The sequence below is a fragment of the Plectropomus leopardus genome, chromosome 20, assembly GCF_026936395.1.
Source record: "Plectropomus leopardus strain MGB_pleo_1.0 chromosome 20, ASM2693639v1, whole genome shotgun sequence".
Classification (NCBI taxonomy): Eukaryota; Metazoa; Chordata; class Actinopteri; order Perciformes; family Serranidae; genus Plectropomus; species Plectropomus leopardus.
Window position 1 is genome coordinate 15,840,548 of NC_142195.1, and position 27,673 is coordinate 15,868,220.

Here is a 27,673-nt window from a genome sequence, read left to right on the forward strand (position 1 = left end):
CCAAGGCAGTCTACTTGTCGAAGCCAAGGGTTACACAATAAACTGGTTACATGAATTTAGTTTGCAGTATTTACATATAAAAGTAATAAGGTAAATATATTGTCTCACTGACAGCCTTCGATGTCCCCTACATTTTGGAAGTTTTTAGTTTTAAATATAAATATATATGAATTCAGAAGATTTTATTTTTCATAAAAAACATTCGACATCAGATGGGACCCCTGAGTTCTCCCCGCTCGCTTTCCCCTGGGACAGAGGAAAGCGACAGATTTTGGGACAGACTCCAGGAAGGAAGAAGCTGTTTCATTCAGGTGCATAAACATCCCTGTAAGTTTTTTGTAAACTTTCTAGCAGCGGGAACTGTGAGCACTGTGTGATGGGGAGGAGTGCCTCCCACAATTTAAAAAGGCTTGTTTCACGTATTGTTTCAGATGTGATTGAATGATCTGTTGAGCAGTTTATTTTATAACAAAAAATATATATATTATAGCTTCTCTCTTGTTTTTTTAATGCAAAAAACGTAACTAAATCTTCACTAAAGCTCTCAGATAAATGTATAATTAAATAAGAAGGTAGCCTGCAACATTTCCTTCTGAAATGTAATGGGGTAAAAGCTTAAAGTGGCATGAAAAGGGAATACTCAGGTAAGTAGGCTACAAGTAGCTACCTCAAATTTGTACAAGTTAATTTACACTTGAGTAAATATACTTAATTACACTCCACCACTGGATTACTATAATAAAGTGGACGACACATACTGGAATAAGGTTGGTAAAGTTTAATAGATTTTGGACCACCCCTCTGTAATCAGATTACTGTCCAGCCCACAGCGCAGTGAGGGCTGCCTTTATTGGCCACCTGTTGCCATGGCGACTCTATACAAGTCTGTCTGCAGGTGTAGTTAGCATGTCGCTAACAGCCAGCACTTGTGGCCAGCACAGTGTCAGAGAGCCCCTGGACTTCAGCCTGGACTGTCCAGATGGAGGACTACCTGACCATCTGTCCTCTCAATCCTCCTCCGACACACGACGAGCCTTAAATCCGGAGGACGCCACGATGAGAGTCGTTAGCTGTGGGTCAAAAGTGAGCTTTATTAACCTAGCAGCTCAGTTATGAGCTAGTTAGCATGCTACAAAACAAACTCATCGAAACGTCCTGATAATCAATAACCACCCGAAGGGTAAGTCAGTGTCTCTTTTTGACGTTACAGGCTGCCTCTGCGTGTACTGTAGCCTACTCTGGTGATAAAACGTTAAATATGGAAGACAAGTATTTGTTGTTAAATCATATTCGGTCGGTACAGTTAAATAAATACAACATACATTTTGTGAATTATGTTATTGTTGTTCCTTAACGTAATTGATAATTACTGTAACTTTATTATTGTTAGTTAATTTATTTCCATGGCCCCATCAATAGGTAGGCTATTTAGGGAGTGTCTTTGTGACATGGTTAGTTTTTTGTTTTTTGTTTTTTTGACCCAAAGCTACAAATATTTTGCCTTGAGCCTCTACAAGTGACTTGGGAAAAATGCATGACTCTTGCTCCACCATTAAATAGCAGACAGCCTATTATATTTTAAATTTACACTCTGATGATTGAAAGTTAAAAGTAAGAAGGTGAAGACCAAACGCTGGAGTTGAAAAAAGCATGGTCCACTCATGTCTTGTATGCTGGTTAGTTAGAGAAATTTTAGTTGACATGTAGAATGAAGTGATTTTGATGAAATATCGTCATTGTAAGCTCAGATTTAGTTGTTTGTTTGTTTTTCGATCGAAGCATATGTCCTACATAATATGTTCAAGAACATTTGGAAAGTTAAAAATCTCAATGTTTTGACAGTTTCTGAATAACAACAAAATGCAGCCATTCCCATTCCATCCCCTCCCATCTCATAAATAACCAACAGCCCCTCTCTCAAAAAATATCTGCTTGATACTTGTTTTGTTTTGTTTGTTTTTTAGTGCCAGTGCTTCGTTTTTCAAGGCCAAACATTGTTTCCATTGCCAAAATGCACTGTTTTTATTTTGTTCTGTCTTTGTCAGATGCAGAAAATGAGTTACTCCTGATTTAAATGTCAGCTTCAGAGACAGAATCTTCAAGCGAGCCAGGAAACTTTCCTCGAAGCTGTGGGTTTAACCGTCGAGTGCAGCCTCTTCACTCCCTGTGTCTCTGTGGCTGTTGTGCAGCATGACTTGGTTCACATTTTCTGCTGACAGCCTGCTGTGCAGGTGTCTTGGCATCACCATCACTGTGTGGTTTACTCTCTTCTTTGTCTTCACAATTGTGCCGGCTGTACTGGGAGTCTCTTTTGGTATCCGAAGACACTACATGAAAACACTTCTCAATCTGTTTGAGGTGAGGCCGTGCAAAATGCACAATATTACAAGAAGGGTACAAAATCAAAATCCTTTGTATTTTTGATATTGTTGAACCAGCAGTTTGATTAACATAAAAGGTTGGGTTTTTTTAATTGATAATGCATTGTAAAATATGCAGTGTATTAGAACATTTTAAGATACTAATACATTTTTCACAAAAAAGTTTTTTGTAGTTTTAATCTCACTGACTTTATAAAAAAATGCTGTCCCCGTTGGATGGGACCCTGGGGTTCTCCGTGCTCAAGGGGACTAATAGAGGCACAGGCAATGTTGCTTCATCCTTTTCCTCTGGGACTTAGATTTTGGGACAGACTCCAGGGAAGAACAAGCTTTTAGCCATGGGACTATCATCTGAGGTGGAGTTGATACTGTAGGGAGTTTACACTCGTGGGATTTAACTATTTAACTACTGGCATAGTTTGAGGATTTTTGAGCCCCTGAGGTCTAAAGTTTCTATGGGAGATGCTTGAACTCCCCTTCTACACTCAGGGTAAATGTTGTCACCTTTACTGATGAACAATTAGAAACACAACGTGTTGTCTGAGCAGGACTGCAAACTGCTTTACCAATTTCTTAAAGGCAGCTATTGCAAGGCAGCTGTCCTCGCCTTGGAGTTGGTTCTCTTGGCTCTGGATAAGGCCCTGTTAACGCCCCTGGAGCGGGTCTATCTGAAGTAGCTGTCAATCAAGACTATCTTTCTACTGGATTCTGCTAGGAGAGAGGGATGAGCTACAGGCTCTCCTGAGGCTTATGATGGATCAAGGTATAGAGGTGGTTGTATGGCCAAATCTGACATTTCTTCCAAAGATTCTGTCTGGCTTTCCTATTTTCTTTGTCCACTCCGATCTCTGGCATTCAACTTAGCAAAAAGTGGACCTATTATATGTTAGTTTCAACCTAGAAAGCTTAAAGTTAGACTGAAGATGTTTTACTACAGAACAATTTGGAGCTGGTTTTTCAGTCTTTTCAGGTTCATGTGTGGTCAGATTCTACCTGTTACATGGCAGCATCGTGGAAACTGTGGCACATTGTCATATTTCTGGCATATGTGGTATTTAGTCTGAGACATCCACATGTTTCTGCTATCTTAATTTAGCTCTGTGTACCTCCATCAGGGATTTTTTGTGTTGTGTTCCCAAACGGACAACAGGAAGCTTTCTTGCAAGCCTTTGGTAGTTACAATCATCTTGGCTTCATGACACAGGTCTGGGACTACTTCTTGTCAAAAGAGTATGTGTATGTAGTGCATAACTGTGAATAATTTATTTTCCATGGGCTCCAGCCCAGCTAGAATGCACTTTGGTGTTTTATGTAGAGTACACATGAGGCAATGGTATTTTAAATGTCCTTTCTCCAGGTCTAGGTGGCACAGATGCCTGGTCCATCAAAACTGTGACCTATTTATGCTTGAGTAAGTCAGAAAAAAGGTTTGAAATTGTGACTGGACCAGAATAGCATTGGATGTTTCTGCAATGTCTCTGCATTGTTTTCTTGGCAGAAAGCTTCTCAGGAAAATATGTTCTCTGTTGCAGAGCTGTCTCTCTGCCTTCAGGGATGGTGTTGCCTAATTGTATCACTCTGATCATATCATAGTCCATGATCCCCTATTGTCTTTGAATCTCAAACCTTGATTGTATTTTTGAGGCCTGGAGTGCTTATTGCTATCTGTACAACTTCATAGCTGCTAGTCAGAAGTTGTTTTTTTTTATTTAAGGTTTTACTTATCCATTTCTGTATGTCAAATATTACAGCAAACCATGAAATATGATGTTAGTCTTGTTTTCTGATCTAGTTTTGAAAATATCTTTTCTCTTTAATTAGTGGGCAACCTTACGCATGGAGATGGGAGCAAAGGAAAAGAATCAGGAACTGTATAAACCATACAGCAATGGTAAACAAGAAATGTTTCACTTTTTCTCAGTCATGAATGTATACTCTAACTGTATTATTTTGACCATTGACTCTTTCTCATTTCAGGAATCATAGCCAAGGAGCCTCCATCATCTTTGCAGCAGGAGATCCAGGAGCTCCGGGGTTCTGCCAGCTGTCTGCGCTCAGAGCCGGAGTTTGAGATGGCTGATATATTCTACTTCTGCCGCAGAGGTGTAGAGAGCATCGTGGACGATGAGGTGACAAAACGTTTTTCAGCACAGGAACTGGAGAGCTGGAACTTGCTGACTCGAAGCAACTACAACTTCCGTCACATCAGTCTGCGAGTTACTGTCCTGTGGGGCCTGGGAGTCCTCATCCGCTACGGCGTCCTGCTGCCCCTCAGGTCAGCACATGGTGCACAGGCAGGTCAAGAGGTCAAAGGATGTGAGTCGTTCAATAACTAATTCAGTCTTGAGTCAACTATATGTTCTTGTTTTCTGTAGGGTTACTCTGGCAGTCACTGGCATTAGTCTACTTCTGGTCCTGACAACTTTGGTGGCCTTTTTACCAAATAGAGAGTAAGTTTTTCCCAGTTCTCATAACAAGCATGCATGTGAAGTCAAGTCCCTATAACAAGAGTCGAAAGATGGTGGGAAAGCTTCATGACTGACTGTAAGCACAATTTCAGCTTAAAGTGTGCATCCTAAGGGGACTGGAGTACTTATTGTAGCGTTATGCTATATGTCCTCAGTTTAAGGTTCTACCTGAGTGAGAAGGTTCATCTGATGTGCTACCGCATCTGTGTGAGATCTCTCACAGCGATCATCACCTATCATAACAGGTACAACATATTTAATATTCAGGAACAATATTGGCCTCCAAAGAAGCTTTTTTTGGCACTAGATATTTGTCATTAAGTTGTATGTCTTATTTTTTTTTTAATTATTCATTTTCAGAGAGAACAAACCAAAGAACGGCGGTATTTGCGTGTCCAATCACACAACACCTATCGATGTCATAATCTTGGCCAATGATGGCTGCTACTCCATGGTAGAAAAGTTTGTCTCTGTGTGTGTTTCTGTGAGTGTGTTGTGTGTGTGTGTGTGTGTGTGTGTGTGTGTGTGTGTGTGTGTGTGTGTGTTAGGTCTTCATAAGAATGACTGATTATGAAAAGTTAGAGGTGATGTCTTTGAGTTGAACTTGAGTTGGACTCGTCTCTCAGGTTGGCCAGGTGCATGGAGGGTTGATGGGAATGATCCAGCGAGCCATGGTCAAATCTTCTCCTCACATCTGGTTCGAAAGATCAGAAGTCAAAGACAGACATCTAGTGGCCAAAAGGTAACAATGCATCTTCTCAGTGTTGACTTTGCTCTTCTACGCTCCATTTGCATCATGGTCAGTCCTGCTGCTGTGCAATCACATATCATTTAGGATTTTTGTCTCAGTGAGAATTGAGTTATGATTCATTCTGTTCACTCCAGTATATGTCTTTATATGTCTTGTTGTTACCTCACTTGGTGCATTTGGTTTACAATCAAGATTGAAAAATAGTTGAAATAAGAAGTTGTGGTTAAAACATTTGATTGTTGCTCAGTCACATTTCTTACATTTTTTCCTTAAGGTTATTTTACAATTTAACTGTAATTCAAGATAATCTGTTACCAGTCGGTCACTATATTGTTATCTGTGAGAAAATGGACCCACCAGCGGGAGTGTTTATCAAACCCTGGTGCATTTTAATAGTTGTAGGTTTTCTGTCTCTTGAGGAAAAGCAAATGCCTCAGCATTTTTATTTGTTTTCTCTGGTTGTGTAGCACCCATTTCAAAACTATTTGCGCCTGTTTGCTGCAAACTCATTTTATAAACAGACCTTCTTTCCAGCAGTGAAATACTTCTTTAGAAGGTTCAACCGCTTTGCACACACATTTTGGCAATGTGTTTTTGTCATTGTTAAAGGCCTCCTGACAAACAATACACCGTTTGTTCTAAACATGTGATACAAGAAACCCCAATATTGTCTCAGTTTATGACACATCAGTGTGCATGTATGGCTGCCATCAAACAATGAACTTGTATATTTTAAAATAAATCTGGAACAGCCTTTAGCAGCTTCTGAATAGAATTTGTGTTTATAGGCATTAAAGAAGGCAGTATATAGCCAGATTTTGTTTAACCTATAAGCATTGCAGTGATATTTTAAGAGGATGTAGGACAATAGGTTATAAATATACAATGATTTAATCAGGGTTGTTGCTATAATAGCAGTTTGAATTGAACATTATTAGACATTAGAACAAGACAATAGAACATTATTATCTAGATATGAATATAACAGCAAGAGTGAAACAATAAACAGACAAAAGAATATTGAACTTAATACTTTTTTTACTTTATTTTTACCTTAGATTAACCTTAATCTTGTATAAGAAAGAGAAGATTTATCCAAAAATAAGTCTTAAATTTGGTTGAGAGTAATCTAGAAAAAGGCTTCATATATATATTGTACATATATCTACAAAGACATGTTGATCACTTCTGCATTGTCGTTGCAGGCTCAGCGATCATGTTGCTGACAAAACTAAACAGCCCATCTTGATCTTCCCTGAAGGTGTGTATGATGATATAATCCTCTTAAACACAGGTGCAGAGTCTGTATAGTGTGTTGTGTAGTGTTGATACCTGGTTCACACTGTGTCTTCTGCAGGAACTTGCATCAACAACACATCGGTGATGATGTTCAAAAAGGGAAGCTTTGAAATTGGCTGCACAGTCTATCCAGTTGCCATTAAGGTGCAGGGAGTTTTTTTTGTCTTTTTCCTCCTTTCTGCTGTTTTTGCTCTCCCTTACACTTGATATGACCTTGTGTCCATCTTGCAGTATGATCCTCGGTTTGGAGATGCTTTCTGGAACAGCAGTAAGTTTGGCATGGTAAATTACCTGCTGAGGATGATGAGCAGCTGGGCCATTGTTTGCAGTGTTTGGTACCTGCCGCCTATGAACAAAGAGGTTAATGTCTTTCTCGTAACCTTGCAAAAAAAAAAAAAAATGATGTATTAACAAAATCACTTTTATAACTTTCAGCTCATCTATTGTTTATTCTATGTACTGGAGTACTTTTACTCAGCTCTTCATAGCCTACTCTTTGTAACTGTCCTTGTGTAGGAAGGGGAGGATGCAGTGCAGTTTGCCAATAGAGTGAAAGCTGCCATAGCTGCACAAGGAGGATTAGTGGATCTGTTTTGGTGAGTAATGAACCAAGTTTCCATCCAAATGTAGCACAAATTTAACAAATTTTGCAAAACTGGCAAAAGGAGTGCACATTTATGTGCTTTTCCATACTGTTATGCAAATATTAGGGGCGGGTTCATTGAAATAAGCAGTAGATGGCGCTAATTCTGTAGTAGTAACTAAGAGGACGCAAATGTAAAAAAAACAAGTAATATTTTATATCAATAAAACTTCATGTGTTTATGGTTGTTGGAAAGAGGGGTTGGCAATAGCATCAAATACAGTTCTTTATTGGCTTTTAACTTTAAAGCAGAGGTAAGGAACGGTCTTTGTGATTCTCTTCAGTGGTTTGTGGAGGACACTAATGACACTGTGTGTTTCTCTTTTCTTTTGCTACGTGTGTGTTCTCAGGGACGGAGGGCTGAAACGAGGGAAAGTGAAAGACACTTTCAAAGAGGAGCAGCAGAAACTCTACAGTAAAGTTCTTGTAGGTGAGCAGGACGGGGGGGCAACATGACAATGCACATTTAGAGGATGGAAATCCAGAGGAGGATAAAAGCAAGCAAGATTCAACAAAAGGACAATAATGATGCAGTGAATGTATCACATCATAAATACAGACTCTTACATTGAATACAGTGACATCTTACATAATGGTGTGATTTCAGAAATAGGAATTTATATTGTTTGTAACTGTTACTGTGTCATTTCTACCAGTTTCATAGTGAAAGTATTTTTATGTTTCTATCTGTGTAAAATCTATATTTATTTATAATGTTTGGATGAAAAAGGACAATGGCTACACTCACAGTACAATACAGCACTTAAATTTAGAAAGGTCAAACAAATGCTAATACACCATTGTTGTTCATAAAACAAAATTGTGTAGTGCCCTTTTTTCTTCCTCCATTTTACTGACGTGAGCTTTTAATATATGATTAAAACACACTTTCTCCTAAAAAAAAAAAGATCTATAAGGAAATCACAAATATTGCATTAAAGCTGTGGTAGGCAGAAATCTGAAAATGGCACACAAAAGGCAGTTTGAAAACACTCTGCTCCTGCAGCTCTCCCCTCTGTCCTACAGCCCTTCTACCATGTGACCGCAGGCATATAAATGTACTTCATACAGTAAATCAGTGTTTCTCATATATTGATTTATTAAATCTTGTTTAAGAGTTGCATGCAGAGCATTTGCTCAGGCCCTCCTTGCTCTGCTCTCTCTCACTCTGTTCATCAGACCACAAATGGGACAAGAGTAAGCTAGCTTCACCACAAACCCTACGCCTTGCCTCTCACAGCTGTGGACTGCTTTGCCAGGAGGAAAGCAGGCAGCAGCTCTTGAGATGGACCTTTGGTCAGCAGCTGAAGAGGTTCAAATTCAGCCTGTGCAAACCCCCCAGTGCCATGTGTCACAGCAGGCTGGTGGCCAGCGGCAGCGCTGGGTCTAATCTGCGTAATGGCAGCAACAGAATGTTTGCAGATCCAGCGGGGGGTCTGGCCTGTGTGGTCACCCAGAGCTGGGGTTTGCACTGCCTGGATTTGGGTTGCTGCAGTCGCTGAGTGGGGGTCTCTCTCCTGAGCTGCTGCCAACTCTCCTCCCAGTGACGTGGTCTGTAGTGGCGAGGAGTCAGGCATAAGCTTTTTTGGATCAGGTTTTCAGTGAAAGGACTTGCATGCGCATCTGCATTTGTAGAGCAGCCCTTTCCTCTTTCCCCATTTCGCCCTTTCCCTGAAGTGACCTGTGAGTGGCCAGAGTCTGGTTAGATTTTCTAAAGCCTAAAAACAGAGCCAAGAGGAGGGGTAGAAGTCTAGTTTTCTCTCAGACCACTCGAATTACAACACACTCAAAGATTATTATGGGATTTTTGCCAAATGTCGCCAAAGCTGAATTACCTCCCACAGCCATGAAAAAAACTATATCTATTTGAAGTGTCTAGTACTACAGTCATTACATCACAGCCAGACAGTGGCAGTGCCAGCACTTGTGCGTCACCTTGCTAATTGGCTCAAGCCTCTATATGTGTCTTCACCTTTAATCTTTGCTGGGCACCGAGAAGCAGAGAAAGTGAGATAAAGCATTTTCAGGCCTGTTTCACGATGTAAACCATGATGTCTTGGATTGTTAGGAAAGTCTTCTCTTCTCATCTTTGAGGGATTTGAGGTTTAGAGTGACGCAAGGGAACTTGCAAAGGAAATGTTCTCATCTTGTTCCCTTTCTTCAACAGCAGGAGTCAGTGTTCAGACAGTTACCATCCTGCATATTGTGGCATGAGTAACAACATACCAATCAATATGCAGACTGATTTTGTATGAGCATCTAAAAAAACATAGATTTTCTATTCCAATCTAATCCTGCTCAGGTTCATGGGAATTGAGGGTTTATCCCAGCATGCATCGAGGTAAATACGGGGAATCAACTCAAGAAAGGTGGCCAGTGCATTAATGGACTAAAACAGACACAAAACAGACACATTCAATGTATTTTTGAGCATTCAGTCAATCTTAAATCCACGCAGACACTGTTGCAGCAGCCTGATTTAGATTCAAACTGGAGCTGCATGTGAAACAGAATCCAACCACATAAATGAACCCTATCAGCTGTCAGAGGCCTGTTAGGTATCCTGCTGTCTCTCCACATGAGCTGAAGTCTCATGTTTTCAGATCTAGATCAGTCAGGTAGGAGTATAAAGAACTCTGAACACACATTATGACAGAACATACTGAAATTTGCATAAATTATGTCTTTACTGAATAGAGTAAAGCAACCAAGTGACTACATGATAAACCCTTTAAGTCTTGGATCAACAGCAGCTTTTTTGTGCTGCATTCAGATGCCAGAGAGAATAAATAAAGCTGTAAAATGTGACAACAAAATGATTTGAAAATAAGCCTGGGGGATATTATATCATTTAAAAAAATATTATTATATTTTTTAACACTTAGTAATTTTCTTGTTTGTTTATTTTTGTTCCTTATTTTCAGATCAATTTCTTGTGACTTTTATAAAAAGGTTTTGTAAGTTTTTTGGCCATTTCTTGTGAAAATTGCTCATTGCCATCTTCCTCACACGCCTTTGAAAGAAATCAAGTCAATTTTCTTAGATCTCAAAGGGTTAAAAACTGTCATTTTAAGTAAGTATCCAAATCAGTCAATGAGTGTTGTCGTTATTTGAATGCAGCCGTTGTGTTGATGCATTGTGGCAGGTGTCAACATGCATCAGGTGTGGCCTTTTGGCTCCAGTAAATGATTGTTGTTTGAATGGGCCAAGCATGAGTGTGTCAAATGCGTCTCATGTAATCTGTTAATCTGGGGGAGTGTCTCGGCCCCCTCTCGGTGCTAACCACGCCCAATCAGCTGTTTCCTCAAGTTGCATCGAAGTTCATGGGAAAAGTCTCCCTCGCTCCTGTCCAGTCTGACGGTGAGTCGATGGTAGACTTCAACCGCGTTTTGTTTTTGGATTTAATTATTGAGCAACAAACGTTGTCAGCATGTCTCTGTCGGATCAGCAGCAGTGGTGTCCCACAAGCGTCCAGGTAACGGTGCTCCAAGCCAGAGGCCTCAGGACGAAGGGGAAAAGTGGCACGAACGATGCGTACGCGGTCATGCAAGTGGGCAAGGAGAAGTATCAGACCTCGGTGATGGAGAAGAGCGTGGCGCCGGTGTGGAAGGAGGAGGCCGCTTTCGACCTTCCGACGCTGCATGGAGGAGGTGGAGGAGGCACGGAGCGCAGCACGCTGCATGTCCACGTCCTGCACAGGGCCCTTGTGGGTCCAGACAAACTGCTGGGACAAGCTGTCATCAACCTGCTGCAGCTCAGTGAGGACAAAACCCGCGACAAGACCCAGTGAGTGTACACAATTAGGACTAACTACGAGCATTTTTTTGTTGTTGTTGTCAGTTATTTTCTTGATTAATCAATTAATTGTTTGGTCTAGAAAATTTCCAAAAAAGTGAAAAATGTCGATAAGCGTTTCCCAAAGGCCAAGATGACGTCCTCAAATGTCCTTTCCTTTTTTTTTGTCCACAACCCAAAGATATTCAGTTCTCTGTCACAGAGAAGTAGAGAGAAAGGTTAATCGATTAATTGACTAATCGTTGCAGCTCTACACAGCGGGGAATTAGAGGGTCTTATTTTGTAAAAAATAATTTGAAAAGATAGATAACCAGATGGATGAAATTGAGACAAAAAGTGCTGCGACTAATCATTATTTTAGTATCGATTAATCTATGGATTACTTTTCAGAGTAATTGTGTTGTCTATGTCAGCAAGTAGCAAAATTCCCCATCACAAAATCCCAGAAAGTCCATAGAAGTTTTGTTTTGTCCAAAATCCAACAATAAAACACCGTAGAATACATTTAAGAAACTGGGCCAGTTGCTTAAAAAAATCCTTAAGTCAACCAATCAATAAATTGACTACCAAAGAAATGACATTAACTTGAATTTAAATGTTGATTGTTTTCTTGATAACTCAATCCGTCATATGGTCAATAAAATGTCATCAAACATGTTGACTAGTTTTACCCAAAGCCCAAGATGATGTCCTCAAATGTCTTGATTTTATCAAACAACATCAAAATTTTCAGTTTACTGTCACAGAGGAGTGACGAAACCAGGAAATATTCATATTCAGAAGCGGGGATCAGATAATTGACTTTCATTTTTATCAGTATTACTCAAATTGATTTTTGGATTATCAAACTAGTTGGCATTTAATAGCTGACAACTAATCAATTCAGTGAATTTCAGAAGCTGAAACCAGTAGCAGAAAAAAATCTGTCAGTCAACTAATCAAAAACTGATAAATAATCTTCAAGCCTCAACTCAATGCTTGTACTAAAAAAGTATTTCTCCTTAAAAAAAAAAATTTCATTCATTGTATTTTTAAGGAGCCTGTGCATCAGATATGACTATGTCTTCAGTTCTCTCAATACAGGACTGCTTGTTTTATGCATAATGCAGTATTTTTTGGCAGATGTTACTCTAGCTTTTAGCTGCATGTAAATGGGTAAATCATGGAGAATTGAGAACTGAAGACTAAGTAACTTTGATTTTTATCTGCGCCATGGGGGAACGACTCTCATAGTACAGCTTTGTGGTCTTGTGGGATGAAACTTCATAATCCCTTTAAATCCTTAATTATTACAAACCAAGTTTTTTTTAATTAATCCCATTGATAATATCATGCAGCATCTGTAAGAACTGGAGCTTATTGTTGTTGTATTTGCTTCCCCTAATTTGAAAAGACTCTGAAAGTGAGTTCCCTCTGTGATATTTGCACCTTTTTTTCCACTGAGGTGAGGTATTTGAGCACACACAGCCATGCATCACTGCACAGACGCACTCTGGTGGGTTTGACTTATGAATGTTGCCCACTCGCTCCAGTGCAGCTTAAGGGATTTGTTCCCTGGGCAGCAACCTTAAAGGATGCCAATCAGCATTACTTACTCAGGCGAGAGACGAGAGTCAAAGGATTCACTCTTTTCATTCAGTGAACTCGTACACAACAGACAGATTCCTCAAAGAAGACCCAGACTTCACTTCATTGTTCCAGCCCAAGCACATTTTTGTGAGAAAGATGAAATGCAAAACCAGTAGATTCTCAATACAATGCACTCACAGTGAACAAAGAACATGATGTGGTTAACTGTGTAGTGATCAGGTTTTACAGGCCTTGCTGGTACAGTATGATATGAATAGCGATTATAGCTGCTCCTTTAAGCTTGAAACATGCTCTTCAGTTGCTCAAAGAAAAGGTTTAACATTTTGATTCAAGATGTTCTTGTAAAAATTTGAAATACAAGACCCGTCAGCTGAGTCTGTAGCTCAGTAAGAATAGAAAATGTTTTGTTGTACTAAGCTGTTGCTGAGTATTTGAGTCCCCCACCGTGTGACCGGTATTATACAAAAGCAGACTGCATACCAGCCGAAATGCACAAACACACGCATACACACACACTTCCTTCTCCCACCTTCTCCAGGGCTGTTTTGGTTTGTTTGATGCCTGGGGTCATTGGTTGAATTGTAATATAGTCCAAAACAAGATTTGATGTTCCATAATGCTCATGTTTTTATTCATCATAAAATATTATAGATCTGTTGTCTGCTCATGTTGTGTCAAATTTTGTAAAACATAGAAAGTAGTTGACCCATTTAAATGTTTTTGGGGACTTGTCACAGTTTAAAATCCAGATCAGAGAGCATGAAGTGAGCTGTGATTAAATTTGGTCACACATTGTTTTGCCTGCTCCTCAAGTTTGGTTAGTCTCCAACTCTCACAGCATGCTAAGTTGAACTTCACCTGGCTGTACGCTGCGTGTTCAATCATGCATGGTTCAACTGTGTTTTTGTACTTCTGATGACATCTGCTCATTTTGGCAACATGTTGTTAAAAAATAAAAATTGGTTCCTTTTAGGCACTGCCGCAAAAATTTGTATTGATATTTTGTGAGGATTTTTTATTTTATTTTTTTTTTTAAATCAGCAAACATACTTCAGCTGCTGGTGTTGAGTAAATGCTCAACTTATTTTCTGTTGATCTTTCTGTAAACTCAGGGAATGCACCTTGACTTTGAGGTTTAAATCCAACTTCAGCCTCACATTCCTGACTGTTTTTATCTATGAAAGCAAACAGTGATGGCAACAGGGAGAGTTAAGCAAGGTCAGGTTTTTTTTTAACAGGACCACTGTGTCTGTTCTGTCCCCGAAATGTTCCAACAACGCACAACACATCTACTGTTTGAGGTACGCTGTGTTTGCTGAAGTCAGCAAAACGTTTTTCTCCTGTCGACTTGTGTTGCTTGTAAGAGATGGCACCATTTGATACGTTTTCACTCAATAGTCTTCAGAAACATTTAGGCAGCACCGGTGGAAATGAACAAAATGACTAGAAATGTATTTAGTTATTGGAGCATGTTGAAGGTATTTGCACTGTATTGTTCATACCTGTGCTTTTCTTACTCTTGACATGCCAAAAAGTCTTCTGTGAGAAAGGCCCATTTTCTTTAACACATACATCAATGAGGCTTCTGACAAGCTGAATGACATTTATTGTGGTGCTTCTGTTATTGCCTGTATCTGCTGTCAGGCCCCGCTGTGAATCCAGTAGAGAGAAAAATAGGACCCCCAGGGTTCCCATGGTCCTTGAGAAGTTATGCAAATAGAAAAACAGTTTTTCCAGGATTGTAGATTGTTTGGAATTAACTGAACGTTTTGGAAAAGTTTTATATATACATTTTGTTTAAAATGTAGACGTAAAACCCCCCAAAATGTGTGTAATGTGGAATACATTCCTTATTTTTACTCATTTCTAAATCAAGCGCTGCACTGCGTGATCACTGAAATGCGACTTGTGTCACGTGATACACATGGACTCATTCAGCTGGTTGGCAGCAGGAATGTCTAAACTGCAAGGAAAGTTAGCGAGGACTAGCAGTTTGCTTAACCACAGCTGCCAGGAAAGTGTGTGAATAATAGTTAATGCAAACAAATATACATACAATATAATAGATGGATTCAGAGAAAGGCAGGCTCTGCACCAAAACTTTCAAATTTTTGATGCAAAGTGAAAAACTGGCCAAATACTTCATACGTGCATACCTCTCCACTTTTTCTATTTTTCCTAACTTCAAATTGCTTGTTGTCAGACAGGTGTCCAGGTAGGCTCTTTTAAATGACCCAAAGTCCTTTAAATGGGGTTAAATATTATGGAAAAGTTTTTAAAATTCATGGGTAAAAATGTGTGGAAACCCTGGACCCCAGCTGTTAAAACAAACAGTCGGACAATGTAGAGAAGCACGAGGATATAAAGGAACCTGCAGTAAGGTCAGTCAGCTTCCGTCCAACATTTTGACATTTGAAACAGCTTCACTGTAAGTTTATCTTCCCCTGATAAAGCATGATGTATTGTGACTGATTTCGGCTGAAATGGGAAAGCCTTGTTTACTCCTTCACACAGGCCTTAATTTTGGCTTCTGTGACTCAGGGCTGTGGGCTGATTCAATGAGTCCTGGAGAGTTTTGGTCCTTGGACATTATCACTGTTGAGTCCACTCACACAGCTGTGCTTTGTGATAAGAAAGGCTTGAGCTACGCATTGTCTTATCAGTGGTTTAGGCTTCACAAGGAAGGATGTGTGTGTGCAGAAAGTAGACTGCTTGTACTAAACGTTGAGTCATGCATTATCCTCTTTGTGTAGCAGAGTGGAAAACTTTCTTCTCATCACAGGGCTTAAGTGCATCATTTAAGTTTAAGGGCATCATTATTATCATCCAGGCACTGTTTAGTGAAAGTCTTATTTAATTCCTCCTCCTGCTCACTGCTTACTAGTCCAACAAGCAAACGCCCAAACACTTTTGCAACTTCCCCTCTGTTTAAACTGAACCGGCTCACAACTTCTCCTTTTTATTACATGTGGGATGCAGTAGTGTTAATGGTACATATCAAGCATATGTAGTAGTTGTTCAAGAGTCAGAGTTGTGATTATAATATACATTTCAATATGGTATAGTATACTGTACAGCATACAGTGTTATTATAATATAGTATTATGTTGGACTTAAATTTGCTTGGTAGACACAAAGACAACTCTAAAGTAAATGTTGATAATGCTGTTTGTGTGCTGGATGCCCTTAATTAGCTAAACCAGGTTTAAAGGGACAGTTTACCCCAAAATCAAACCTTGATATTTTTCGTCTTACCTGTAGTGCTACCTATCAATCCAGATTGTTATGGTGTGGGTTGCTGAATGTTAGAGATATCAGCGTTGAGATGTCTGGCTTCTCTCTAATGTAATGGAACCAGATTGCACTTGTGCATACATTAGAAAAACTCAACAGCACCGTCTCTTCGCGGAAATTATGATCTGGTTACTCAAGATAATCCACAGACTTTGTTTGTTTTGAGCAGTTTCATGTAGGAACTATTGTCTTTCTACCAAATTACATCTGCCAGCTGTATCACAGCGCAGAAGGAAGTGTGCATCTAATCTTGCATAACTGAGCTAGATAATGTTACAGCTCAGCCATGCAAGACGACATTAATGTTTACATCTCACACTGTCATGAGTACGAGCCTCACGGCTTGGAGTAGATGCTCTCTTCCTTCTTAGTGGTGATACGTTTTGTGGGTGTAGTTCAGTAGAAACAAAATAGTTCCTATGAAAGTGCTACAGCAAGGTCTGCAGATTATTTTGTGTAACCATAGTATCATAATTTCTAGAAAGAGACGTCACTTTTGAGTTTTTCCATATAAATTTGTTTTTGCAATTTGAGCACCACAAGCTGAGTACCATCTATTTCTACTACATTCAAGAAAAGGCAGACAACTCTACGGTCGATACCAACAACACTCGATAACTCACACTAAAATAACCTAGACTGGTAAATACCACTAAAGGTAAGAGGGAAATATTCAGTTATGATTTGGGGTGAACTGTCCCTTTTAAATATGCATTCCCTAATTAAGGGCAGTGGAAACTAGTCGTGAACACAGCGCTTTATGGTGATCAGGTCTATAAATAATAACACTAACTTAATGTTATACTATGCTGTGAACCATCAGCTATACTTTTGTAAGATATTACTTTTATTGTGAGGTCATATTCAACAGGGAGAGAAATTTCATAGTGGTTCTACTTTGACAATGAAAGTTTTCAAAAGGATGATGTGATGCCACAGAGGGATTGGATGAAATATTCTTTTTCATAACTTTGCACCGCAAGTAATTACAAGACTGTGCATGGCAGTAAAAACATAACGGCTACATAACACTGTCTACATTAGCATGATAAATAAATGCAATATCCATCTAGCAGTGTTATGCTGAAGGACGTTCACCAGGCAAATTGTGAAGAAGTCCCTCAGCGTAATATTTATCAAGTCAGGGCCTGAGATTTGTAGATCACATCCAATTACTCTTTAGCAGTAGGAGGCAGGGGATTTGTGACAGCAGTCTCACTCGTTTAACTTCCAGGAAAAGACATTTCCTTCTTAATTTGTTTGTGTAACACATCTGAAACATTTCTGAGGGAGGAGGAGGAGGAGGAGGAGTGAATCACAACATCATATCTGATCCAGTACCAACAAGAGAAGGATACTATTGGGTCTCAGGGAGAGGTAATAATGTAGAAACAAGGGAGAAAAAAAATACTGTTTATGGCACATAAACACACATGATTTAGATGATCACAACAAGTCATAATGCCTTTTTAGTTTCTAAAACCATATTTTTTTAACCAAATGTGTTGGCCGTTAGGGTAACTTTAATTATTCACACTGCAAGAACAGACAGTTTGATGTTGCCACAACACAGCAGTATTCTCTTTACACACACACACACACTCACACCACACACAGAAATGCACCCACGGCCCCTTCCTCATTTCCTCATTTCCCCAGGAATCCAGATTTCAGTTGGAGTTGTTTGTTCAGTGGTGAGCTGACCTCAGATTTCTGCCTGATAGGCATTTTTTATGCTGACTGCTCCTTTTTGTTGTTCTGTTAAAGTATTCTGCTTTTTCTGAGACCCTCCTGTCAGCGCTGGACCATGATGCAGGTGCAGGAGCTGTGCAAACTTGACACATCCTGGTTTCAGCGCACATCTTGGTTGAGGCTCTTCTACATGTTATCACAAGACTTACAGTTTAAATTAGTAGTTTGAAGTTGTAGCTAATTTTTATGTTGACTGCAATGTTGGTATTTCATAATCAAGCTACATTTAAATGTGGTAGTTGTTTAAAGGGTGAGCAGGACTTTACCAGTTTATGTTTAATGAGAAGCAGAGACTAATCTTATGAGATAAAAACTTGTTCCCACAGGGGGCTGTCTGACTCTCTGCAGGGTTGGATGTCTGGGAATGTGCAATTTTTGCTGAAAATCAAGCGTGACACATGTTTTCAAGGCATAATGGGTCACCAGCTATCAGAGAGTCTGCTAACTATAACTCTGTGCTGCATGTCTGATCCTGATCTAGTGCTTTTTATTAGGATTTGATCATGTTACACATTGGAGAAACGGAGAACAACTATCATATATTGCCAAAAAAAGTCCACACAGTACAAGCATTCATGACTTGCCCACATTGGAGGCTGCCACAGGCAGAACAGTATTATTATTTTTAAAAACTTTCCTTCATGGTTAGTTTGCTGGTTGTGCTCAGATCCCTTACAGACTTTCCAAAAACATTCACTGCTGAGTCACTCTCCATTTGCTACAGGATGGCTCATAGTTTCCAACAAGAGGCTAACGAGGACTAAACATCCACAAAATGTACATGAGTCTCAGTCTGAGAGTCTTTTAAGCCATTCAGTAGATGATGTAGTTTTCCATTTTAACTCAAAAGGTGATTGTATCTTATTTCCACTGCCTTTAAGTGGTCCGAAAAATCAGTTTTTGTGGTTCTAAGAATGTTTTTAATCTTAGAAAGCCAACACTTACACTTTGCTGAAAAGTTGATGATATCTATATCCATGTTTGCACAGTTAATATGACATTTGGGGATTATGGCCAGGGCTCCCCTAAAAGCAATGAAAAGGTTGTTTTTGTTTGCAATTTTTTTTTAATCTCTTAAGTTAGTAGGCAGTGGTATGACCAAATTAAAATTGGCTGACTAAATTGATAGGAAGACTGAATTTTGTAGCAAAACTGAGTGGAAGCTTTCTGAGGCCTCTCTTAAAGGCACAAAATGGTTTAATCCACTTTTGCACTAGGATTTGTCTTGAAACGTAGCTAAGGCAGAGTGACTGCTTACACTGCTGGAGCACCAGCACAGACTGCCATATCTTTCCCAAAAAGGGGAATCAGGGTTCCGAAAAAGAAAAGGGAGGCAGAAAGAAAGAAAGGAAGCAAGGAAAGAAAGAAGGAAAGGAGAGAAAGAAAACTGACTCTGTGAAAAGAAATTCAACAGGTGAGTGAGAGAGACATTAATCAGGAAGGATGGGGGTCCCACAGAGACTGCAGTAATACATAGGGCCCAGAATTTTGTGCTGTGCCCCTGGTTATGCATCTGTTAACATGATCAAATACGTTTTTTTTTCTGATAACATGTCTCTCTTTAACAGATGGTTTAAGTTGCTGGACAAGACTGGCAAGGCAGACAAAGACAGAGGAGAGGTGCTGGTCGACATCCAGTTCATGAGACACAACATGACGGCCAGCATGTTTGACCTCTCTGCTGCTGGAAAATCCAGATCTCGCCTGGGCAAGTTCAAGGACAAAGTTCGCGGCAAGAAAAAGGAATCGGATGCTTCATCAAACGTGGTGCCATCCTTCACTCAGGTTCTGACAGACAGCGAAGAGGAGGGAAACGGGGATGCTGAGGTCGCTGCAGACAAGGATGAAAAAAAGAAGAAACATAAGATGAAGTCTCTGTTTTCTCCCAAGTCTAACCTGCAGAAGAACATGTCTCAGTCCATGTCTGTCCTGCCTGCAAAGAACTCCTCACTGAGCGGCAGCCAGTCGTCTGGTCTAAATGTGGATTCCTCTGAAGGTTTACTTCATCACCATTATTTCATTTATTTTCTCTCACCCTGTGTCATTGAATGCATGTTAACTTTTTCATGTCCTCTCAGGTAAAAAGAAGTTCAAGTTCAAGATACACAAACGCTCGGGCAGCTCTGGCAGCAAAGATCCTGCCTCTGGTCACCAGAAACAAGGCGCTTCTGAACAGAGTAATTTGTGCATTAATGGCAGTCACGTTTACTGTGAGGAGCCGCCGCCGCGCACCTCTCGCATCGGCTCAAACTACAGCCTGACCAGTTCAGGCCGCGGATCCATGGAGGACGTCCCCGACAGCTCTCCTCCATCTGTTGATTCACTGAGGGGGGCGAGGCAGTGTTCGCCATGGACAGAGGAGGAGGAGGAAGTAGAAAATATAAAGGAGGATGTGGGTGAACTAAGAGAAGAGGAAGAGGAAAGGATTAAGATGGAGGAGGAGAGGAGGGGAAGAGAAGAAGAGGAGAGTGCTAGGAGACAAGAAGAAGAGCTTGAGAGGGTTGTTGAGGAGAAGAGGAGACAAGAGGAACAAGAAAGAAGAAGGATTGAAGAGGAGAACCTTAAAAAGGAGGAAGAAGAAAGAATAAGGAGGGAGGAGAGGAGGAGGCAAGAGGAAGAGGAGCAATTAAGGAGGGACGAAGAAGAGCGTGAAAGATTAGCTGAGGAAAAGAGGAAACTGGAGGAGGAAGAAAGGAGGATAATTGAAGAAGAAAAAAGGAAAAGAGAGGAAGAGGAAAGGGCACAAGAAGAGAGGAGGAAACAAGAGGAAGAGGAGAGAGTGAGAAGGGAAGAAAAGAGGAGACAAGAGGAAGAAGAGCGTGTTATGAGAGAGGAGGAGGAAGAGCGTGAAAGATTAGCAGAGGAAAAGAGGAGATTGGAGGAGCAAGAAAGGAGGAGAATTGAAGAGGAAAGGGTGCAGGAAGAAAAGAGGAGACAAGAGGAAGAGGAGCGCGTAAGGAGAGAAGAAGAAGAAGAAGAGCATGAAAGATTAGCAGAGGAAAAGTGGAGACTAGAGGAGCAAGAAAGGAGGAGAATTGAAGAGGAAAGGGTGCAGGAAGAAAAGAGGAGACAAGAAGAAGAGGAGCGTGAAAGATTAGCAGAGGAAAAGAGGAGACTACAGGAGCAGGAAAGAAGGATTGAAGAGGAGAGAATTAGAAAGGAGGAAGAGGAGAGGGCTGAGGATGAAAAGAGGAGACGAGAAGAAGAGGAGCGTGAGGCAAAGAGAAGGCTTGAGGAGCAAGAAAGGAGGCGAAGGGAGGAAGAGGAAATGCTCAGGATGGAGGAGGAAAGAGCTCAGGAAGAAAGGAGGAGACAAGAGGAAGAAGAGATTAAATTAGCAAAGGAAAAGAGGAGACTAGAGGAAGAAGAAAGAAGAATTAAAGAAGAGAAAATTAGAAAAGAGGAGGAAGAGAGGATCAGGAAAGAGGAGGAGAGGATGAGACTTGAAAAAGAGATGATGAGGAGACTAGAAGAGGCGCGTGAGGAAAAACGGAGGCTGGAGGAACAAGAAAGGAGGCAAAGGGAGGAAGACGAAAGGATAAAGAAAGAGGAGGAGGCTAAGAAGGAAAAGGAAGAGTTTGAGAGATTGCTAGAGGAAAAGAGGAAACTAGAGGAGGAAGAAAGGAAAAGGATTGAGGCAGAAGAGAAGATGAGAAGGGAGGAAGAGGAAAGGATACAGGTGGAGGAAGAGAGGAGAAAGAAAGAAGAGGAAGAGGAGAGTGCTAAGAGGCAAGAAGAGGAGCGTGAGAGGTTGGCACAGGAGAAGAGGAAACTAGAAGAGCAAGAAAGGAGAAGAATTGAGGAGGAAGAAAAAAGGCAGAAAGAGGAGGAGGAAAGGATTAGGAAAGAGGAGGAGAGGAGACAAGAGGAAGAGGAGAGGGTTAGGAAGGAAAAGGAAGAAGAAAAAGCGAGACAAGAGGAACAAGAGAGGAAGAGAATAGAGGAAGAGGAGAGGATTAGGAGGGAGGAAAACGCTGAAAAGGAGAGGAGAGAAGAGGAGGCCAGGAAGCTGGAGAAGGAGAAGTTAGCAAGAGATGCAGAAGAACACAAGAAGAGGGAAAATACAACCAAAGCCAAAGCTCCGGGGAGGAAACTTAAAGCAGAGACGCCTGCAGAAGTCACTTCTACCAATCCATTTGATGAGAGTCCTGACAGCAGCACGGCCAGAGAGTCAGCTGTCAAACAAAGGTTAGTTCATGCTGGGCCACAAAAACTGCGACAGATACAGTATGTTTAACTCATAACATGATATAAAAAAAACAATACACATAACCTACCCTGTTTACATTTTTGCATAAAACAAACATAACAAGACCAGGAACAGAACAGCAACAGAGGTAGTGAAAATACATTTAAATGCCTGACAAAATGATTTCATTTACTTATACAGAAAGTAGGGATGATAGCAGTCAATCAACGATTGATTAATGGGTCCTTAAAATGTGAAATTTAAATGTTGTCAAAGTGTATGCAGTATGTTGACAGTATGTTGATATGTTAGCTACGACTGAGGAAAAACAGGTATTGTTTGTATGTTTTATCAAATAACAATTAATCGATTAATCGTTCAGTTCTGTGAAGTTTGAATGAATGTGTTTTACAGTGAGTTAACAAGGAGATTAAGCAAGTTTTCATTTGGAAAAAGATAGAAACTTAAATTCAGAAGGTGCGCAGTTATATTTTACCTTTGAATAGGAAAAATAGGGACAAGAAAATTTCCTTTCTTGACATTTTGAAAGAAAAAAAACTCTTAAGAGATTAAAACTTATAATCGATTAATCAATTCTTAATCATACCGATTAATCGAGTAAGGAAAGTTCTTACAATTTGCAACCCTAACAGAACGTGTTGTCTGAATGTAGTTTATCTTCTGTTTCTCAGGATGAACAACAGCGCAACAGTACTTCTCATGCAACCTAAAGCTGACACCATCATGAAAATTGCATAGCTTTGTTTTTGTGAGTGTGTGTGTTAGCAGCGTGCACGTCTGTGAGTCTGTCAGCTAAGACTGGGAGCTCAGTGCATAGTCTGACCTCATTAAAGCAGAGGTCTCGTGATCATGAGATCACAGTGAAGATTGATGGTGATTTCTCTGAGAATTTAGGATGAAATTTTCTTAGTTATTTTTTAAAAGCATTTGTTATTCATTATCAATTAGGCTTGGATGACTTTATTTTCCATACCTTCGTACTGTCCTGACATTTCATCAGGGTATATGTTATATGATGGTATTTACATAATCAGGGAATGTGCTACATTTCATTAGCTCTTGTAGCTATTTTAGGTAATACATAAATAGTGTATATAAAGTATTTATACTATGTATAAATACTCTCAAAATGTCAAGAAAGGAAATTATTTTTGCTTTATACACAAAAAAAACTCTTCCAAACCATTCTGATTAGTCTTTCCACTGATCCAACAATCACCAACTTTGGTTTGGAAAATGTAAATCCTTACATACGTGTGACCTTTATTTAACCAGGTAAAAGTCTGATTGAGGTTTAAAATCTGCTTTTCAAGAGGTGTCTGGCCAGGTGGGCAGCATGAGACATTATTACAACAATTGATACATTACAGTTTTTTCAAAGTTCTATGTTCTTTGTTTTCTAACTTTGCAACACAAGGCTTTAAGATTTTAATATCTTTTATCTCCTTGACAACATCTTAAAAAAGGAATGTTTTGTTTTCCCTCTGAGACTCCTTTTAATTAAATGCTCAACCATGCTTAAACTATGCTGTCATGTTGTGTGTGTCTCATTTCCAGAATCCAACTTGGTGCATCATTGGAAAGAAGCAAACCCATTTCCACTGATGAAAAGAATCCTATTAGTGCTCAACGGGAGAGGCGACCAGCTCCACAGCCCCCAGGAAGTAATCAAGCTGAGCAACAGAGTCAGAGGGAGCAGGACACGTCTACACGACATCTGGCACAAACTAACAAGCAGAGTAAAGACAAAGACATCAGAACTGTGAGTGTTCTCCCTCAGCGCTTGGTACAAATGATCGCTCCTCTTGGTAAGTCCCCCACAGATGCAAAGAACACCCAGAGCTTGACGCAAAGCAGCACCAAACCCAGTAAACGCCCTGCGCCGTCGAGACCTTGTTCTGTGGAAGATGAGCCATCATCTGAACACAAAACAGCCTTATCGCCTTCTGATGGCAACATTTCCGCTAAAAGTATCTCTGAGGCAAAACAAGCCCCAATTGTTTACAGTTTAAATCCATTTGAAGATGACGAAGATGAAGCTGAAGCCCAAGATGATACAACAACCTCTGGTAATACCGGTTCAGCACAGTGGCCTCCAGCTGGGTCACAAGCTGCTGATAAAGATGCTGCCTCTCAAGCAAAAGTCAAATCCTCAAAGACCCGAGCTCCCCCAGTTCCTGCAATGAAAGCTGCCAAGTCCAGCACTTCGATCAACCAAAGCACTGATGGAGACCATGTTACGGATGATACAGGTGTGTCTGTACCTGTTAAAAGTTCACCTGACCCAGAGACTGAAAAACCTGTCAGTGTCCAGGAGGCTCCACTACAAGAGTCCCAGCCCGTGAAGGTGCAGCGTGCTGGGGAAGAGGCAGGTGGGAAGAAGGAGGGGCAGCCTGTCGCGTCACGCAGGTGAGAAAGTTCAGTTCCTCAACAGTTAAGCAACTCATCCATCTCTTCATATACTGTAAATGAGCTGTAGACTAGCTCCCAACATCCTGCTTTTCATAAAAAGATTCATCACGTTGTCGGGGGCGAAATTTTGCAGGCACATTTAAATATACAATGGAGAAGTGCTGTCGTCACCGATTGGTCAATAGCTGTGGTTAAATGGTGATATACCACAGCTTCTCATACCTTCATGCTTCATTCTATAAATGACCTTTTTCACAGCAGACATTTCAACTTGTCGTAGTTATTAAAGCACAAGTAAAATTTATAATATTAACAATGTCTCAGTTCTGTTAAGTGTGTCAGAGAGCTATTCCACTGAGCTAGCATGCAAAATATCAGGACCTTTCCGAAATGGAATCCAGCTATCATTAATCTTATTAAAAACCCCTGTGGTTTTCATACCACATGCCAAAATGTTTGTGGTGAAAAAGGTCTCTTTATAATTCATTAAACTCTACATTTTCTCCATGCTACCTGCCTGCCACCTGTTGGGCCAGCTGTTCCTGCAGAGTTAAGGACTAAACAATAAATCATTCTGGAAAAAAAAAAACTTTAATTATGTGTTGAGTGAAGAAGCACAGTAGTGGACTGACTGTTCTTGTTTGAAGTAATGACTGTGTATGAAGGTGGACAATGAATCTCCACCTACTTTTTTTTAAAAAAAATTCTGTTTGTTTTAGTCTGGGAAGCTGTGATGTTAGTCATATTTATTACATTAGTCTGTGGTTTGGTTTGAAATAAGCCGGGGAAAAAAAACAACATTAATTAAAAAATGCCATTTTGGTTAGCTAACTTGAGGACGTTTACAAAGTGATATCCATATTCCAACATGATCTCACTTTGAATATTTGTAGCTTGTTAGTTTACATACTATACATTGTGTAATAAATATGTCCTCCATCTTTGGGGTTCGGGCATTGCTAACATTTCTGCTGAACTGCTGGCTGGATTTTGAATGAGCACAAGAGGGGAGAGGAGAGGAGAAGGGGGACTAGGAGCTTGAGCAGGCGCAGTTGCCATGTGGTTGTACTGCGTATGTTTTTTTTTTAATTTTTGTTTATTCTTTTCTTTAAATGTTAGGGTTTTTTTTTTGAGGAGTCAGGGGACATGACAGGGGACATGTCCCCTCTGTATCCCCTTTAAATGCCGCCCCTGCACATTGCATATTTCTAATGTAGCATCCTCTGTGATTCTTCCTTTCATTTATCATTTATACTCATTCATCATTCATGTTTGCTTGTATTATTAATTGTGTTGTATTTAATAACTTTAGTGCGGATGGATACGCTTGTAGTGTTAATACAACTTCAGCTTGACTAGTCATTTCTAAATACTGCATGTTACCCTTTGATTGTATTGGAAAATGATACAGTTATATAACTGGGTCATACTTGCAAACCAGCACTCCACTTCCTTTCACTTCAGTCCAGCTAATGTTTCTTTCTGTCCTTCTCTTTGTTTGTTTTTTGTCATTTCAGGCTTCAACCTGTAAAACCGCTTAATCCTTTAGAACAGCAGCCTGTTTCAGTCGTTCAAGGGGAAAAAGAGAACAAATCAACAAAAATCATTTGTGAAGTTCAGGAGAAAACAAAGGTATTTTTTAAGCTTTTATGGTAGTTAAATGATATTCTGTCTCTCAATTAAAAATAGAATTGCTTTTGTGTTAACATATAAATTCCTGTTTGTCTGGCTTATCAGTTTAATGGTTTTGTATTTGTGTTTTAATATACGTCTCCATGTTATAGTCACAGGTAAATGACGGTGGGCTGAAAGGGCCCTTTTCTCAGCTGACTCAAGAGGAGCTCATCTCTCTGGTGCTCAAACAGGAAACACAGCTCTCAGAGAGAGACAAGAAGATAGCAGAGCTGGAGCAGTACATCGACAACTTGATTGTGCGCATTATAGATGAGAAACCAGAAATTCTCATGTCTGTGAACTCTCTCAAGAAGGCTGCTTAGGTGGATCCATAGCTGACACTTTACTCCCACTGTACCTAATCAGTTCAGACCCAGTGATTTGGCAGTACCACAGCAGCAACTACAGAATATTTGTTTATTATATTATGAAAGGTAACTGGAGGAAAAGTTTACAAAGTTTAAAAATTAAGAGTCCATGTACTGGCATAATGAATAATGATGAAGATATGAGTATATTTTGTAAAAGACAGAATCTGTTTCAGTTTGAGCTATGAGCTGTACAACTGTCAACTTGCAATCAAAGATATTAATGAGTACAAAGTACATTTTTCTAAAAAAAAAAAAAAGAATAATATTTTTGACACTTTGAACGAGTATGTTTGACATTTAAACAACCTGTTTTGTGTATTTGTTTTGACTACTTTCATGTTGAGTTTAAAATCATTTCCAGAAATCACTGTAAAAATTAAAAAAAAAACAAAAAACAAAACAGCAGCTTCCTGTCCCGTGGAGGTATCTCCAGTATGAAGAAGAGCCTTAATTTACTAAACTATGCACTAGTTATGTAGATAACGATTCTTGCCCTTGTACTGAATGTCAAAGTTTACGTGATTCTACTAACCCCCAAATGGCACTTTACTCAGCTTGTATTAACATAATGCACACTGAATTACTGTACTGTACTTAGTTATGGTATTAAGATATGCAAAATACAATAAATGTCTTTCTTGTTCTAATAAACATAATTTCTGAAAACAATTTCTGAACAAAATAAAGCCTAACTCTTTCTGTAGATTTATAAAGAAACAATTTTATATTGTTTATTGATATTGCTTTTATTACTATTGTGTGCGATCTAGGATTCCTTATTTTCTAGATTTTTCATTCTGGTAGTTTTCCTCCAAATAAACTATATGTCCTGATTTAAAATTTGAACAGTTCCTAATATCTACCAAATTCATAATAAATGAAGAGCCTCCTGTATTTGATAATTTAGGATTTATCTCTAAATGAAAGATTGTCTAGAATTACTGATTAGGTTAGAATAGCTGTATTCCCATGTGTAGTTTTCAGGTAATGTTATTTTAGGTACCACATTAATTTTTTTTTGTTTTATTATCAG

General features: G+C 39.7%; 2 protein-coding genes across 2 annotated transcripts; both read left to right on the top strand.

The window, feature by feature from the left end:
* Positions 1 to 2,139: 2,139 nt before the first annotated feature.
* gpat4 (glycerol-3-phosphate acyltransferase 4) lies at positions 2,140 to 8,830 on the top strand. The gene is given in 13 exon segments (XM_042509632.2): positions 2,140 to 2,358; positions 4,203 to 4,272; positions 4,359 to 4,656; positions 4,757 to 4,831; positions 5,005 to 5,094; positions 5,210 to 5,303; positions 5,476 to 5,591; positions 6,806 to 6,861; positions 6,958 to 7,043; positions 7,131 to 7,259; positions 7,416 to 7,495; positions 7,893 to 7,985; positions 7,987 to 8,830. Coding segments are annotated over 13 exon segments (1,437 nt in total). The 5' UTR covers positions 2,140 to 2,190; the 3' UTR covers positions 8,069 to 8,830.
* Positions 8,831 to 10,847: 2,017 nt separating this feature from the next.
* Positions 10,848 to 27,309, top strand: LOC121959871 (uncharacterized). Its single transcript, XM_042509395.2, has 6 exons — positions 10,848 to 11,328; positions 19,542 to 19,969; positions 20,052 to 22,161; positions 23,741 to 24,592; positions 26,113 to 26,227; positions 26,380 to 27,309. The coding sequence occupies exons 1-6, from the start codon at positions 10,973 to 10,975 to the stop codon at positions 26,590 to 26,592; spliced, it is 4,074 nt and encodes a 1,357-aa protein (XP_042365329.2). The 5' UTR covers positions 10,848 to 10,972; the 3' UTR covers positions 26,593 to 27,309.
* The last annotated feature ends 364 nt before the right edge of the window (positions 27,310 to 27,673 follow it).

Coding starts and splice junctions, on each gene's coding strand:
- LOC121959871 (XM_042509395.2), top strand. CDS start 10,973: ATGTCTCTGTCGGATCAGCAGCAGTGGTGTCCCACAAGCGTCCAGGTA. Junction 24,593..26,112: donor CAGCCTGTCGCGTCACGCAG/GTGAGAAAGTTC, acceptor TTGTCATTTCAG/GCTTCAACCTGTAAAACCGC. Junction 26,228..26,379: donor AAGTTCAGGAGAAAACAAAG/GTATTTTTTAAG, acceptor TCCATGTTATAG/TCACAGGTAAATGACGGTGG.